General features: G+C 40.2%; 1 protein-coding gene across 1 annotated transcript; it reads left to right on the top strand.

Moving 5' to 3' along the window:
* The first annotated feature begins 1,154 nt into the window (after positions 1–1,154).
* LOC105200714 (protein krueppel) lies at positions 1,155–10,998 on the top strand. Its single transcript, XM_011168384.3, has 3 exons — positions 1,155–1,793; positions 9,252–9,912; positions 10,200–10,998. The coding sequence occupies exons 1-3, from the start codon at positions 1,754–1,756 to the stop codon at positions 10,996–10,998; spliced, it is 1,500 nt and encodes a 499-aa protein (XP_011166686.2). The 5' UTR covers positions 1,155–1,753.
* The last annotated feature ends 7,292 nt before the right edge of the window (positions 10,999–18,290 follow it).

Raw genomic sequence — 18,290 nt, forward strand, 5'->3', positions numbered from 1 at the left:
TTGTGAAGCGATTGCGAGCAAATACAGCTAGAGATGCGCGATTTTACGACTTATCCTATTAACACCGTGTGTTTTTCTCAAATCACAACGCAATATACAATTGGATTTTCCGATTATTAAATGTTTATTTTTAATGAACTGATTTAATCCGCTTGAAATTATTTTTTTATTAATTGGTGAAAATTTTGTAAAATATGATATTTAATCATGTAGAATTAGGAAAATGTATCAATTTAAAACTGTTGCGAACGTACATAAGTTTTTATTTACGGTAAGATATGAAAAAAACGTATCCATCTTTTCGTATTGTGAACAAATATTTGTGTACGTTTATAAATAGTATAACATTTAGTTCTTCTAATTTAACTCAATAATGTCAAGTGTCGTATTAATTATTATAGTTCTTTAACACATTGTATAATAAAAGGTTTAAATTGCGTTTATGCAAATTACGCACAATTAAAAATAAAAATCTTGATGCATGATTTCGTAAATAGCACGTGTCCAGGTACAACCTGTCGAAATTCTTCTCGATTTCTTCGTCCTCGTCGCGCAATATTTCGCGATCTCAAGAGGAAGCGCACGCGATCGACCATTCAACTTTGGAATCGCGCGAAACGCGACCGCCGCGATCTCGCCCGTTGCACCCTTCGCGTCCTTCATCGTCCGTTTATCCCCCTTTTGCCTTCGAGACCGAGCAATCTCCCACCTTCTCCTTCACCTCCTTAGGGAAAAAGCGCGCTCTCCACACGCGCCAACCCCTACTCTTAAAGATCACGGTCGCAGGTTCACCCTGTCTCTGCCTGACCTCCCTGCCTCCCGCCCCTGCCCAGTCTTCTCCCTAGTCCTTCTCTCGCGTTTGCTCTTTCTATGCAATAACGTCTTTTTCACCCTCTCATTTCTCTCTCTCTCTCTTTCTTCGTCCACTCCCTCGCACTGTTATTCCTCTCCCTCCACTTTCCTTCTCTCTCTCTCTCTCTCTCTCTCTCTCTCTCTCTACTCCATCTTTCGCGCGACGAAGAGCGTTTCGACTCGCGCACCCGGGGTTGCGATTCGAGAGGGTAGCACGATTGTGGCGGCCTGGTGGGGAGCTTGCCAAGGCGCGTGGTGGGGCGTCCACCGGGATGCGCAAGGGTGGGGAAATGTTTGACTACTAGCGAGCGGAACTTGGTTGTCACTTAGTATTGGGTAAGGTCAGCCCGGAGTCGGTATCGTTCGTCGGTGGTAGCGGTTCGTCGCCCGCGTGATCTCGTAGCGATTCCTCGCTCCGCTCGTGCACGACAGTTAGTACTTGGGATAAGCGATTGACTGTCTAAGGGCGCGCCGGGCCTTCTTACCTTCGCAGAACTCATTCTGTGCGTCGACACCACACCCGTGCGATCGGCGTACCGATGTTTCACAGTTCTCCAATCTCCACTGGAGTAAGTCACTTGTGTTTGGATTTCTCTCCCTCTCCCTTTCCCTCTGTCTCTCTCTTTCTCTCTCTATCTCGGGGTTGTTGGTTTCCTCCTCTGTCACGGGAGAACAAACAAGAGTACCGACCGGCGACGATCTCTTGTTTTAATCGCGCCATCGATTAAATCGCATCGTCGTTGTCATCGTCGTCGTCGTCGTTGTCGTCGTCGTCGTTGTCGTCGTCGTCTCCGTCTCGGTTTCCGCATCATCATCTCGCCGTTAGTGATCACGCCTGTGCTCGGAGAGAACGCACGAGATGTCAAAGTGAGGACGGAGCCACCACGGAGCATCGTGTAGCATGGCATTGTCTTGCCTGCGCGAAGTGCAGATTTATGCAGGTACCCTTTTCTCTTTTATTTCCTTTTTCCTCTATGAAAATTGCACAAAGGAAAAGTGCCGAAAAGACCATGGAAATCGCACAGATAGTCTTGAAAGGCAACCCGACCGTGCCGATCTCTGTCGACAAATTTTATTAACTCCGCTGCGGCCGTCGTGGCAAAATTTAATGCCGTGCTCGCCTTTGTTTTCGGCAATACGTTATTTAGTAAAGTTTAGTTTCTCCTCTCTCTCTCAGCGGTTTTACGTTAACCCGACGCTCGTAATTTTTAACGTTTACCCCTTGCAGAAACGGGCTCCGAGGCTATTTAACCCCGGAGAGCTACTGTAAACGATTTTTCATCCGCATTTTATGTTAACCCTACGACCGTCATTTTTAACGTCTACCTTTTTGCACACAAACGGTTCCGGCTCTATTTAATCCTAGAGAGCTACCGCAGGCAAATTTCCCCCCCCCCCCCTCCCCGTCTCCACAAGTGCTATTTCAAGATTAGCAGTTTTCGTTATTAAAATTCGGATGCTTTGAAATAGCATTCAAAAAGATGCTGTTTGCATTAAAGTGACGTTAGATCAGCCATTCCAACACCTTGCAACCTACAGAAATGGAAAGAAAAGTACTTGGAAAATTCTTGAAAATGTAAAAAAGAAATTCTCGATTTTGTAAACTTTCGCCCGGAGCAATAATAATGTAAAAGAAAGATGTAAATAGTGCTCGAGAGTTAAATCACCTCTTTTACTCGCCTCCGGCGGAGCACGGCAACAACTGTTATATCACGTGACGTTAGAATGTTGTTACGGCGACCTCGCATTGTTTCCCTCTTCTTTTTTGATTCGCACATCTTACGATCTGCCGGATGTTGGCCTCGAATGAAAGTGAAAATGTAGGTGGTGCGTCGGCGCTTTAATATATATAGAGCAAGAGAGTGTGAGGAAGGGAAAGGGGGACAGGGGCAGAGGCGAGAAGAGAGCAATTTCGTAGTTTCTTAAGAGTCGTGCGATTTCCTGGCGTATCGCCAGAATCTAAAAGCATCTCCACGGCGCGATACCGGCGCACGTATACGTTGTGTGACACGTCGTAAACACGTCGATAGGCCTCAGGGGGGGAAAACTCGGCTAAATCGCCCGGCGCGGAAAGGGGAAGATCGTTCGAAAAATGAAATCCGTGATTTCGCGAATTACTCGCGAACGCGGTGCGAGGCGACCGTTCTAAAAATAATCAGCGCGATTGCTTCGGAATGCCCGGCACGCTTCTCCCTCCCGCGTAACGATCTCCCGATGTCTCCGCAAACGCGCTCATCTTAAACCAGCCGAAACTCGACCTTCCCGGTTCGTTATGTAGGTATGTCGTACCTAACGGTAAACTCGTATTCTACGAGCTACACGCCTCAATATTTATAATAAAGATTTGTAGAAACGCCGCGATGTACATGTCTTGCGTCCACTAAAATGATACCCAAATATTTTTAGACAAAATCCAAAGACAATGAGCATCTACAAAGCGGCTAACAAAATTAAGAAACGGAAGTACTTATTTTATAATTTTCCTGCATCTGACGAGAACGTTGCGTAGCGAAAGAAGAGAAAAAAAGATTGTGTTACTTAGAAAAATTGTGTGACACATAGGAACTGGTTAGACGGAAACACATCTTTCTAAACTTTCAACCGCTTTTCAAAGCTGTGCGGAAAAAATCTGCCCTCAAAAAGTACCGACAAAAAGTACCTACAAATGTATCAATGAACGTGATTTCTCTGTCGGCATTCTAATTTCTTTATGTGAAAACCTAAAGTGATTTTACCATTATTGTAAAAGAAATTTCGTATATTATGCAAAAAAAGAATTAGTATCAAATCGATAATTACTGTCTCATATATACATAAGTAAAAACGTAAATCTTCTTTAAACCTAATTTGCTCCAAAATTATCTTCACTGTATTCATCAGTACAATGTACTCGACGAAACTTTAAATTAATATATCTTTGCTCAAATTTAATGTAACTGAAAAATGTTCTCATTTTGAAAGCCAAAATTTGAGCAATACAATTGTGTATAATGTAAGATTGTGAATAACATTTATTATAAATAGTTTTCCGCAACACTATCGGGAGATTTGACGCACAATTAAAAAAAATTTTCCGGGTCTACTGGGCCCGCGAGTATCAATTAAAATTGATGAATTTGATAATCTTAAAGAGACATGATTCGCTTATATAGATAAACTTTTTATACTATAACTTTTTTATCAAGAAAAATATTTTTATTTATTCAATAATAATTTTCATAATTTTTAACATTATTTTTTTATTAATTTATAAAATATAATTGTACGCGAGCGCCGTCGTTCGCGCTGGATTCTCATTTACCGTATTTTATTTTTAATTTTATATTGTTGCTTATATATGAAATTATTGCGTTAAACTTAATATATTAGTTTTAATTTAACACTAATTTTTTGTGTAATTATTTTAACATGTTCAACAAAATTATTTTCAGATTTATACTCAGCTAAATTTGTAGATGCTCCGTTCTTCCGTCGGTTAATACGCAATGAACTTACATTGTCCTAATTTTTAATAAACAAAAAATAATTGATAAAAATCATCAATGTCTCACATATTAGCAAGAATATAAAATTTTCTTTAACAAATTTGATAATCTTTAAGATACGTAACTCTCTTACACGATAAAAGTTTATAACTTAAAAATTATATTTATTTTCATTCAATAATAATTTTCATGAATCAGAGGAAAACAGATAAAAGAAAACAATATCTTCAAACTCAGAATTAAAATATTTGCTCACATTTGCTTTTTTGATGTCTATTATAATATCGAAATACATATATAATATTTTACTGAAATTTAAAATTATAAAATTTTGTAAAGGTTTTACATTTTTGCTCGTATATACAGCGTTTGCCAAAAGTATTTTCAAATATTTTTAAGTGGAACGATTTAAGCAGAAATTAAAATATGATTTATCCTTTGTGTCACTCACACAATAATCTTTTAAACTTGTCCATAACGTCACTAGTAAATATGAAATAATACAGATAAAAGAAATTCCAGATAGATGAAAAAAAAATATAGGCGCTTAGTAATTTTTTCCAGGGCTACATATATATAAGGCAATGTAGATATAAAACTAATTTTTTTCTATGTAAGTATTGTGTTGATTTTTGTCAACCGCGTAAACATAGCTTATCTATATTATATCTTCCCGATAAAACCGAATAAATACGAATATATGACTTAATTTGAGACGCGCGCGCGAGTCTAGCTTGTGAGAGGGTCTTCAAGAGAAAGTACTCGCGATAGAGCTACAAGGGTTGCGACCAATTAGGGAGTAGACGCAAAAGCGGGGGCGGTACTCCTCGCGTCGCGTTGCCAAGAAACGGCGATCGTCGTAGGCTGTAAGGATTCCGGTCGTCGTTAAGGGAATTTTAGGGTAACGGGAGTAGGAGACACCGTACGCACCCTTATTGATTCAACTACACTCTCTAAATACTCCATTAATTAACGGCGCTCGAATGTGGATCTTTGTCGGTTACTGTTTCCTTATATTATACGCAATTTTACGAACAAGGGAAAACACGAGGCATAAAATTCAAAATAAAGAAATAAAGTACCGATAGATTCTTGATCTACGAAATACTTTTTAATAAAATTGATAAAAAGTTTTTTTTAATTGACAATAACGAGATGCGGCCTTGGGGAAGGTTAAGAGCGGCTTGAAAAATATATATCATTCGGAGTACTTCGTTTTACGGATTTCGTAAACGCCCGTCGGAGTGTTTTCCTACGAAATTCTCGTACCAAATATCTTTAGGTTGTATGAGAGAAACCCCTAAAAATTAACTGACGAAGGTGTGCCTCGTGTGACGTCAATTCGCGTCGTAACAGCAACCTTTTAAAAGCTGCGATCTCGCCACGTAGGTGACTTTCAAAAGGAAGACTTGCAGCAACCCGTGCTCCGATGTCCGCTCGATCATGAACTAATCGCGCACATTTATCAGAGAACAAAACTCAAGATTGCTAATCTTAGAAATATAAATTTACGTCATATCCCTTATATTTCTGTACGTTCTGTACGTTGATTCGAAGAGTATATTCTCATTGTACATTTTCTTCATTATCTCGTAATAATTATAATTAAGTGAATAAATAACTAACAAGAGACATCGTCTAATCGTTACAGGGTGATTTTGACGAAACTTGTGTTTCTGAACATAATCCGATAATGAAAAATATAATGCCAATTTTATCGGCAAACATCGAGATCAAGGTAATTAAAAAATAATTTGGAAATGTGAATAGCACTTATTGTTGGATTTCAACTCATTCCACTTTATTAAATACGATTAGACGCGTATTGTGTACAATCTGGATATATTATCTTTTATTGTCAATAACGCACCAAATTTGTTTATAACAATGGAATGTACAACATTTGAGTACTTTTACTAATTAATATAAACATCTAACGTAAAAAGATTAATATTTTTATTTGTTTAAACGAGAATTATATTATCCGTTACATATATTATTGTATACATTGAATATAAGTTGTTATAGGAAATTAAAATGTAATATGTGAATGCGCAATATTATGTAACAATATAAATAAATAAGTAATATATATATACATAAAGTAATATATGTTTAAAAATTTTAAATTTTTTCACGTAATCTTTACAATAGTAATAATTTACGTAAAAGTGCATAAAACACAGAGTTTCATTACATCAAACACGATGTAACAAATAAAAGTTAATGCGTTTAAAATATCAAATTTCCTAAACTTTTCTCATTTTTGTGATTAATTTTACTAATTTTATCATTTTTATGTTAAATATTTATATAGTTAATAAAAATACTCAAATTCTATTGTAAACACATTTATATGTTAGTATCAACAAAAAATGATATATTCAAACAGTGCAAGACGCATGATGGATTTAATCTACTAAGTCGTAGCCGTGGTTGCAGTTTGATAGGCGCTATTTACATTTTTATATTGTTTTTCAACTGTCAATACGTTGACAAATTTTTTAATAAAATTGTCATTATTATTTTTCGTTTCAAGAATATTTTTAATGCAACAAATTTGATCAAAATTGACGTCTAACGTTTGAATAGTGTCTTTCATAAATAATTTTTCAATAAATTGAAATTTTTCAATCAATTATCAAAATCTGTGTTCTAATTGTTGGGACACTAATCAAGACACTGCAAATTTATTGTTATACTAGCACAGAATAAACAATTTTGCTCTCTTCAAAAATATAAAAAGTATCTGAAAATTTACTAGATACAAATCTGAAAATAATTTATTGGATTCTCAAAATAATTATGTAGAACACTGAAACTGATTGATAAAATGTTACTTTAGCATCCGACATAATTATTTTAAGAATTTGTTCAATAAAATTGTTTTTGGATTTGTATTTGCACACGCAAAGATATATACTGCATCTATACGTATTTATAAGTAAATATTTTTTGTTCCAAATATTTCACAAGTTTATTTATCCTGCAAATATATCACAAGTTCATTATAAGTATCAAATTTATTTAAAATATATTTTTAATTCTATGAAGTTTAATATTCTAGCAAAAATATTGAAGGAGAAAAATTTTGTAACAGAAAAGTCGGGAAAACGTTGACTTTTGTTAATATAAGTATAAGAATGAATTAAATATGAGATTCTTTTGTGGATTAAAAATTTATTTTTAAAATTACAAAACATTAACGTTTAACACATGAAACTGTTGCAGCCTGACTCATCGCGCGGCATAAATCAATGCTTTTACAAAGATAAATTCGAGAATAAACAAATGTATCATGATATTTTTTTCAAGTTCAGAAGCATTAAATTTTTTACAAACTCGCTATAGTCAATTATATATGTTAATCTTTACTGGATTTCTTATTCATATAACAAAAAGCTTTCGAAACATAATGCTGTTTAGTTCAAATAAATATCAACTATATCACACTTTAATCTCTGCAAAACCATGATTTATACCGTGCGACGGATCAAACTATAACGGCCACACATATGTTGATATTTGGTTGGACTTTGAAATTTTTTTTATTGTTAGCATATAGTATGAATGATGCACAAAAGGATTTTATTCAGTTGATTCCTATTTTTATATTAACGAGGCAAAATTTACTGATTTTCGCCTTTACATCTTTCTACCTTCTTTAAATTAAAATAAAAATTTGGTTTGTTTATTATTCTGACCTTTCATTATTCAAATTTTAAATTATTCTTCTCGAAAAAATATTAATTCTTTTTTCTTTTAGTATCCTGATAGTGAGTTTTTCTAAAATTTGTGATAAATATGTTTTAAAACTATTTTAAGATTATTATCGAGAAGATATTGTTTGTTGAAGATAATCACTACTTGAAAGAAGAAAAGTAAATTCCGTAATCGCTTTTCTTAGGATAGTATTTTTCTGTGTGTGCAGCTAAATTTTTAGATATTTCAGCAAAATCATTCCTTCCATGCGGATATTCTCGTCGATTTCAAGACATCGACATTCTGATAAGCGCGAATATTCTCGCACGCCGATAAAGTCGTTGGCCCCGAGTCGAAGAGGCGGGTACGTTGTCGGCGCGTAGGTGGATAGCCGGAGCCTTATGAATGAACTCTCGCGTAGCCGAGAGTGTGAGTGAATGGAGGAGGATCTAGTAACCTCACGTGCGAGCGACATGTGTGGGAGGGCAAGTCGAGAGTGGTAGGGAAGAGAGAGGAAGAAGCGCGCGGGGAACAACTGACAGAGAAAGAGGTCTTTGGATTCGCGCAGATCGTACACATTCTCTCGCAAGATTATCCGATATCTATTCCCTCGTTCAGGTGATCGCTAACCTCGCCAGATTGTCCCGACAGGGATAACGAGGTGCTGAGGAATATCTTTGATATTCCCCAAATGATTACCTGTTCACGTACATTCGCATTTCACGCCAAGACACGAGTGACAAAGTGTTGTAGGAATGTAGGACCATAAAGCCGATAGATTAGATAATGATGGACTATCGGAATAATCATGAGAGAAATATACCTGAATACTAAGAATGAGAACCGAGGAATTCCGAGTTTGAATCTCACAAAGGCTCCGTTATTTCTTCCGTCGCTTACAGTATATTTTATACTACTATAATCATCGGATTTAAAAAATATTACGATATATCGGTGATTTTTGAATTTTCTTTCTTTCTTTCTTTCTTTCTTGAGTTTAAACTGTGAGTATCTCGCGATTTATTCTTGTGTGTATTTTAAAAGTGTACTTTAAATATAAACATGTTTTAAAAATTCTTTTTTTGTGTTTCGTAAAGTCATAATGTCGGTAATTCCGTCAGTTCGGAATCTCCGTGAAACGTAATTGCGTAATCACATCTGTGATTTCTTCGCTGCACGCGCGGTATTATATGTTTCCTTATTAAAGTGCAGGACTCCTGATCAGTCAGCACATGATGCAGGACCCCGAGAACAACACTCAGGTCGACAGCGCGCCGCAAAGAATGTTTCCCATGTTCGATCCCGCGACAGGAGGACTGCCGATAACCCAGGAGCAGCTAATTGCTAGCGCGAATCAGGCGAGGATGAGGATAGCCATGATGGCTGCCGCGACTCGACTTCCCATATCGTTACACGCTACCCTGGCCACGTCCCCGTCGCTCTACTCGCAGGATCTCTTTGGCAGTTGGATACCGCGAATAGCGTCCTCGCCGCCATCTCCCATTCGCCCACCGCCCACCGAAGTGTCCTCGGCTCCCAACACGAAGCCCACGTCCCGGCGAAATAACAATAACAACAACAATAACAATAATAACAATAACGATAACAGCGACAACAACAACGACGATGACAGAATCGTCAGGCGGGGTCGCGCCGCGAAAAGGAAACCCACGAAATCGAAAGCGGAGGCTGTGACGGAAGGCGGAGACCCGGTCAGTCCTTCCATCAGTCCCGAGACGACGAAAGACAGTAAAGATAAGGTTTTCACTTGCGGCGTATGCCAGAGATCCTTCGGTTACAAGCACGTGCTGCAGAATCACGAACGTACGCATACGGGCGAAAAACCTTTCCAGTGCCGAGAATGCCAAAAAAGGTAAGAGCAATCGATCTTCGCGTGTTATTCTAACAATAAATTATAACTCTTCAATAGAATCTCTTTAGAAACACATTAATGTCAAGTAATATTGATTTAAAGAGAACACGCTTAAAAGTTGATTCACACTATACACACAGAAAAAAAAAAAATATATATATATATATATAGATAATACAAATAAATGTAAATATTTGATATATTTGATATTTCTGATGTGCCTTTCATGCCAGAATCATTAGAATCGCAAAGTCAGCCGATAATCGTAGAACGTGGATCTTTTGCAGATTTACCCGGGACCATCATCTCAAGACGCATATGCGACTCCACACAGGCGAGAAGCCTTACAAATGCAAGTATTGCGAGCGAAAGTTCGTCCAGGTGGCGAATCTCCGTCGCCATCTACGCGTACATACGGGCGAACGGCCATACGCCTGTGACGTATGCACGTCCAGGTTCAGCGATTCAAATCAGCTGAAGGCGCATATGTTGATACATAAGAACGAGAAGCCGTTCGAGTGTGAGAGCTGTCAAATGCGTTTCCGACGGCGGCACCATTTGCAGCAGCACAAGTGCGGTAACGCGACGCAGGAGTCACCGCCGGACGCCGGCTCGCCTCCGTCGTTGAACAGCGACGAGCTCGACTCGGAGGAGTACGTCGACGTTGACGTCGACGTGGACATGGACGGGGGGGAGCAGGCGCCAGGAGACGAAGAAGCGGAAGGGATCGCGCTCAACGCCAGCAGAAAGTACATCACGCCGATCAACAGACTGGCCCGTCATCTGCGAATTAATCCCGAGCTGAACGGTCCCGTGTACCCGGCCTCGATGCCGCTGAATCCAGCCCCGGTCGTTTTGCCGGTGCAAACGGAACCCGAGGATTTGTCCATGAACAAATCGTCGTCACGCAGATCGCACTCCGGCGGCAGCAACAACTCCTCGCTAAACGCCGACGTGAGCAACGAGGACGTGAGCAACGAGACCAATCTGGACGAGAACGACGAAGAGGATGAGGCGACCATGTTCCTGAGGCGCTCCCGCGCTCATCGTCAGCAAGTGGTCATCGATAGTGATCACGCCTCCTAGTGAAGTCTCGACGGTGTACGTAGAGGAAACTACTTAAACAGCCCCCTCACCGTACTCTGCTCAACACCGTCTGCTGATACGGTAAGGGTGCTATTTACACGGCATTCTCTCGTACGGCGGCACACCGTCGCCGCGTCGCCTCGTACGTCTCATACGTCTCACGTGATAGATCTTGATACGGGTTACATGGGACGAGCCGTGTCGCAACTGTCGCAAGACGCGATCGCGTTTGAAGAAGCGCCCGCCAAGTCTTTGTCGTGTACATAGTTTCGCATCGAAGAAGAGAGTCAAAAGTAAGGAAAACAAAAGAAAAAGAAAAGAGGAATTCGTGTTTAGTTAATCGTTGTGGTAACTGTTAATGTCTTTTGTTCGACAACCTGATGAAAAACTTGGCGTAAATGTAGTTAGGTAAATAATGATGAAGGGAAGGACATGAGCGTCCTCGCGAGTGAGCGCCGTGAGCGCCTTGCTTACCACGAAAGGGAAGGAGAGAATATAGCCGTTTGGATTGGATATACTGGTATACAAGTTCCTCTGACAGTAAAAAGTAGCGGGGAGGAGAGTGACGACGGTCCGTCGGTCCACTGTCGCTGTCGCGAGTTTCGCGCGTTCCCCCGGCTACGCTTGTCCACTTGCGTTTGTACTACTTACTCGTCCGTTGTTACGTTTTCTTTTTCCTTTCTCCCCCCTTCTCCCCTTGTCCGCGGAGATCTGTTGGCCGCGCTATCTCTTTCTCTCTCGATCGGGCGAACTGCCCTTTCGAACGAGATCGCCAAATCGATTCAACATTCGCGTGTGCTCGAGACGTTCCAAGCACGATATACCTTTTATTCCCTACGTTGACAGACGTTGATTGTTGTTCACCGCAAAAGTCAAGAAATTATACCTTCGAGACAACGCTCTTGAATTAACAATCGGTGAACACGTTCTCTCCATTTCTCCCCCCCCCCCTTTTTTTTCTTCAAGTGACGAGTATTTCTCGGGCGGTTTGGCAAACCGGAAAATCATAATCGGCGAGCGGAGCGAGTCGATTTAAAATTCAAGACCCATCTCCACCTCCGTTACCTCCTCCAGTTTTCGCCTTGATCGTAGAGAATGAGGTGCGCATAATCGAGATCTGCTTCTCCGATTTCCGCCTCCTATCCTTCGGACCCCCGCACCCGGTCTCGTCGTGTAATCCTTTCAAAAAGATGTAAGCTTTTTTTACATCGGACTTCTTTTTTCCCTTTCGATCGCAACTGGCGCGCGCGCGTCTTTTGCGAACCAGTTTTTTTTGCGTGACACGTCGCATAAAAAATTTTTCGCCGAATAGCATTGAACTAGTCTCCCTTTTCAGGTTCCCTTCGCATTCCACCCCCTTTCCCCCTTTCGGGTTTCTTTAAGAATTATTTGTAGAGAATACTCATTTGATTTACGTCTAGAGACGGGAAAAGTAAATTTTTCCTTTTGGCACTGAACTTTCAAGGCCTACCTAGAGACATATTGTTCGTGCAGATCTCGTAACGCCTTTTTGAAAATGAAAAAGTGCTCCCATTTCTCTTTACTTTCTTTTGTAAAATAATGCTTGAGAATCTAAACCCGCTATTCTCGATAGAAACAAAGAAAGAGCCCGAGAAAGTACTCGAGAAAGCCCGAGGAAGGGACAGATAATGTATTTCGCACACAGTTGCTCTAAATTGCTTTCGTTTATTTGTTTCGTTCGATCATTGCGCAAGAATGGAGAAGCAAAAGCACGCACAGCCTGAATTCCAACGAATCTGCAATCTTGCCCATTTAAAGTTTCCGCTTTTTAACATATGTTAAAGCCAGCAGTTTCTGTGACGATCACTAAAGGAGCTGTTTAAAATCGCGTGAGTGAATCGGTGCTTATTCCAAAGTTTTGCTTAATACCACTCTGTCACGTGAATTTGTTTCCATATAAAGTATCGAAAAAACATTTTACAACGTTTACAAATTAACTTCTTCCTTGATTTCTCAGGACATATATGACGTAAAACCTTTCATTTTTTTCGACATTTTTTTTAACTTCTTTCATTTCGTTCTCATTTTTACTCGTTTACTCTTTTTATCGAAACTTGACCTAAAGTTTTTTCACCAAGCAGATAAAGAAAGAAAGCAATTAAAATTAATCATTACATCGTGTGCAGAATTTTCTTAGGTATTCCTTACTCAAACGAAAATCTTACAACAAGCACCACATGAATTTCCATTCAGCAGCTCCTGTAAAACATTTTTTTTTTTTTCGTTAATTTCAGGTGAACGTTAAATCTGTCCACAATCTTTCTATTTGTTTCGATCGTGGCTCTTGTGCTATTTCCCTTTTTTTTTCTCTCCCTTGCGCGTATCGTGGAACGTCTCAGCAAATGCACATTGTCAGCAAAAGTTCGCAAATTTCCGTACGATCGAGTTTTCTTTTTTCTCTGCATCAGAGTCATGTATTAACATTGTTTGTTTCATTATTATATCATAGTTTTTGTTCGTAGATTAGTTTAAGAAAGATGTAATATATTGCTTCTCGTCAATTCGTTTATGTATTCATTTTGTTGGTGACATTCCGCAGAGAGACAGCAGTTTCACGGTTCAGAAACTTGAAGCGGAAACGTGAAGCTTATTCGTACGCATCCCGTTATCGCGACACAGGATCACTGCATCAGGCGCTGAACAATCGCTAGTGAATGATGTTTAAGAAGAATATTAAAATAATAAGCTTTTAAAATAATAAATTACAAACTATTTGATAATTTTTCAGATCTAGTCTAATTTCCATACAAATTTGATTAAAATTAATTTTTTCACCTGCAAATATAATTACAAGTTGCTTTTTTTTTTTAATTCTTCATTGACTGATTCAATTTCCCAATTGTTCATTGGCTGGTAGCAGCGAGCCCGGGATAAACGCGGTTCGGAATGTAGTTGATATCGTCGCCGAGAAACTCGGCGACAGCAGAGTGACAATAGAATCTCAATGACTCGCATTCTGGAATCTCGCGAAACAATGTAGACGTTACCTCTGCTGAATGCGCCCGTTACGTCGACACCGTCGCATCAGGACGGTTTTCACTGGTCGCGTGAGACCACGCGGAAGGCGACAGAGGTTAAGATGGTTCCGACCTCGTGCCCCGGAAGAAAAGGCAAATTTTCAACCCTGAAACCCCAAGTATGTTATTGTATATAAGAGGCGACGTCCCATGCAAATCTCGATCACACTCGAGCGAAGGACCGCGCGTGGAGTTAAGTTACAAGTGTAGCGCCCGATTTTTTTCCTCTTCCAACTCATTTTTACCTTTCATCTTGGGACATGAGGGATAAACGAGCGATGATGCCGTGACAGGAGAGCGCTTAACGAATTTGCTTGTGGTCAGCGTGCGCAATAAGGGGACCGGTTGTCGGCCGGTCCTCGCGCCAGTCAGGTGACCCGACAGAGGGGTGACGGAGAGTACGACGTATCGGACCGGGGCCCGCGAGACGGGAGAGGCGCCGCGATTAATCGCAACGGTGGCGCCCCAGGAGGAAGAGTTCTCTTGTCGAGAGCGCGCGCGTTCCAGGCAAAAACCTTCCCTCGTCACGCGGCCCGATCACAGGTGCCGATTACCTCGTTACCGCGACGCGAAGGAGCGCGCCCTCGGAGCAGCGTCTCTTCGGAATCAACTAAACTAGACGCAGCCGTGACTTCGCCATGTTCAAATGTTTCGGATGCCCGCGGGAATACGAAAGCGATCTCTATGCCCGTTCGCGAACGCTAACGAACGGCATACGGTGTATCCTCGCGCGAGCATCGAGAATTGAACCGGTCGAAATCGCATCGTCTTCGGTCCATCGGCTCAGTATTTTAGGAGATGCTCCAGGGCGCGTCGATTCGCATTGTCACTTTCTCAGTACCAATGTCCACGGTGATAGGGCACGTTTTCCACGACGGAAAGACTTGCGCCTTGCTAAAGTGCCTAAAAATTTCGATAGATACAGGCCTAAAAATAATTTTATTGGATCATCGAAGTACTTATGAAGGACCCTCCAAGCGGAATGAACAATACTGCAAAAAGTTTTAACATTCTAGCAATCACTTTGACCGTCCTATGTAATTAATTTGATTAATAGCGCATTAAAATTATTTGCAAATGTATCTAGCTAAATTGAAGTTAAATTTTTCTAGCTATATGTATCTATCTGTATCTAGCTAAATTTTTAGATGCTTGAGCAAAAACATTCTTCCCGTCCAGTCACGTCTCCCTCCCGAGCGTTATGGAAGAATGACACTCCACGCGCGTTCCAACGCGAGTCACAACGTCGGAGTCCAACGATCGACGAACGGTCGACTCCGAAATCGGCAAATTGGCAATTGTCGGGAATCAAAAACCGAATAACCGAATACCACGTCCTAGTTTTGTTCCTAACGTTCGACGTCGATCGCGCGACCGCGCGGTTACCGTGAGCCGAAGAGGATTCTTTCAGCGTGACGCGCGCATCGAATTATCCGACTTCCGCTCGCGGTGTTCGCGCGGATGCGCTTTGCGCGATGTTGAATGCAAGAGTACCTTGAGAAATATCGATTCCTAGTTAATGGTTGTTAGTTCCGAACGCGCTGTTTGTAACTTACGTTCCTGCCCGGATGGTGTGCCCGCGGGACACCCCGGCCCGCTACTTCTTTTCGTTTCTTCTTGTAATAAGCAAACCTGAGTCACGAAAATATCTGAGATATCGACGAGGCGAGAGAATCACGTTAAGCGTCGTGATTAACGAGTAAAGTTATCGCTTGTTCTACTGTAATCATTATTGTTGTTGTCCTCTTACTCTTAACTACGTGCAAAAACTATGTATACATATTACAAATATATATATTTGTGTCGAATAGTAATGTAATGTATTAATACGATGTGTGTTCGATCTGGGAGTACGTTGTACGGATATGGGAATCGAAATACACGGAATAGAAAACAGAACTGATGTTGCGCGAGTAATAAAGATATACAAAATATTCTCGATGATTACTAGATTCAACGACAGAGAGTAACAGAAATACAAAGGACGATCTACTTAAAATACTAAAAAAACAAGACGAATGATCGGGGCATACGAAATCATTTGGATATTTGGATTGCTTGGAAAAAAAATATTGAAAAATATATATGTGTATATATATATAATAGAGAGAAACTTATATATATATAAAACGGAGAGGATTATCTATACCGTATATATGAATTCTAGCTGTATCAATGGGTTATGGTGGAAACACGCCTAATTCGGTGATCCTACAAAATGTCTAACTATTCTATAGAATCGCTGACTATTCTGGCGAATAAAAAAAATTCCAACACTCTCTTACGTAATTACGTATGATTTTATAAATTGTCTAAATTCCAATCTCCCTCGCTGGTGATATTACAACAGCATAACTGGACATAACTGTTTAATTTCATCACTGACGATCGATGATTTTATTTTATAAAATAATGACCGATGCGCGGCGATTTTATATTTTTTAGACCTGTAAAATCGCACCAGTGAACATACGTAATTAAAAATTTTTATTACGTGCACCGGCATAGCTAATGATTTTATAGAATCACAAGACAGCTTCGTAGGAGAAACCAATTGATACACTTCCACCGTAACGGAGCGCGGATTTTTTTCTTTTTTTCTACACTTACACTGTTAAACTCGTCACGTTGAATTGTACGCAATTTGAATTATCTTCGAATCATTGCTCAATATATCATTAATTTAATTAAAACAATGGAATTGAACAATTTAATTCATGAAATGTATTAAATTGACTCAAATTTAGTTTATTATTTACTACTAGTAAATATCAATAAACCTTAATGCGAACATTGTTTTGAAACTAAGCAACTCAATCGTGGAAATGGGTTAATTTGGATACACTTGTTTTTTTAATCACATGCTTTGTGCTGAAAGAACAAATTTTAACGCAAGCATGGAGGTTAAAAATAACAAAACGCCGTGTGCCTCGCGAAATTAGTTTAAATTTGATTCTCCAATATTTAACAGTGTACACAGTATAAGCAAACGCTTTAACGAATTAAACTCTGACGTTTATTAATGAATTCTGATAATCGCCTGCTCCTTACATCTTGTTCTCGCGTTTCGCGACAGATTCAGTTCTTTATTATTATTTTTTTATTTTTTTAAGATAAGCGAACACGTTCACTCATTGAATTTGATCGAACGTAACGATTTCCGTGATCCGGCAATCGCTCTGCAGTCCCAAAGCGCATCGACTCCAGCTCCGTACTCCGTATCCCAGTGGCAGCGGATAAGAGAATGTACGATTGTGTATACTTCTTTATATCTATATGTAACTAAATTCTATCTATAATTTTATACGGCCAATCGTTGCGCGCGCGCGCGCGTGCGCGAGTCCGAGCGCGTGCGGGACGGCCCTGTACGTATGTACACAGCATCAGCGACGCATATCGCATATCCCAGTGTGCCAAGTGCCAACTCTCTCGCGACTGCGCCGAAAAGCCCGGAAAAGCTCGTGGCGCGCGACAATAAGCGCTATCTCGCCTCCCTGTTCCGCCGCGCGTTCCGCATCGGCTCGGATCGCCCGCGCGCGCGCGGCGCGCACGCGCATTGACGATAACACGGTACAAATTCAGACCTTATGCCTACGGTAAAAGCGGTAAAGAAAATGGAACACGGTCTCACGAAGTAATAGATAATAGTGATAATCGATTATACGGCTGAGGAACGCGGAACCAGCCGCTTGACCGCCTCGTCGCGAACGTTACGCGCCTGTCCGCGATACCGCCGATGCGATGATCGTTACCGGCGATCCAAATCTCCGTCAACGATACCGCGTTCGATTCGATTGACGCCGCCGCATACGTTGCCGTTCCACGTTGCCTCGATACGCAATGTACAGCGCGCAAACAACAGCGAGTCAAGCGGCATTGTACGTATACTATGAAACTGACACTACCTCACCATACACCTAATATATCTCAACCACAAGACTGATTTTAAATAATATTCCTATAATAAATGAAAAAAAGAGTAAAGAGAAAGATAAGAGGAAGAAAAGCGAAAAGTGTGTCTCGCGAGCGAAAGTGTGTGTGAGAGTGAGAAGCGAGTGTGAGCGAGTGAACAAAAATATGATTCGTACAAATATGATATAAACTGTTTTGTAAGTAATTCGCGTCTAGCGAGAGTAACGCTAATTGTAATAATTATCATTATTACTACAATGCTGCCAATTTTGAATTCTTATTATGGATAACAGTAAAGCGAAGGAACCCTTAATATCGTACGTGTTTACTCGTAATTTCGTG

This window comes from Solenopsis invicta, chromosome 2 (assembly GCF_016802725.1).
Source record: "Solenopsis invicta isolate M01_SB chromosome 2, UNIL_Sinv_3.0, whole genome shotgun sequence".
Taxonomy (NCBI): domain Eukaryota; kingdom Metazoa; phylum Arthropoda; class Insecta; order Hymenoptera; family Formicidae; genus Solenopsis; species Solenopsis invicta.

Bases quoted from the DNA above. Each gene is read 5' to 3' on its own strand.
- LOC105200714 (XM_011168384.3), top strand. From the start codon at position 1,754: ATGGCATTGTCTTGCCTGCGCGAAGTGCAGATTTATGCAG. The intron at 1,794-9,251 runs GTACCCTTTTCT...ATTAAAGTGCAG, and splicing joins CGAAGTGCAGATTTATGCAG to GACTCCTGATCAGTCAGCAC. The intron at 9,913-10,199 runs GTAAGAGCAATC...GATCTTTTGCAG, and splicing joins TGCCGAGAATGCCAAAAAAG to ATTTACCCGGGACCATCATC.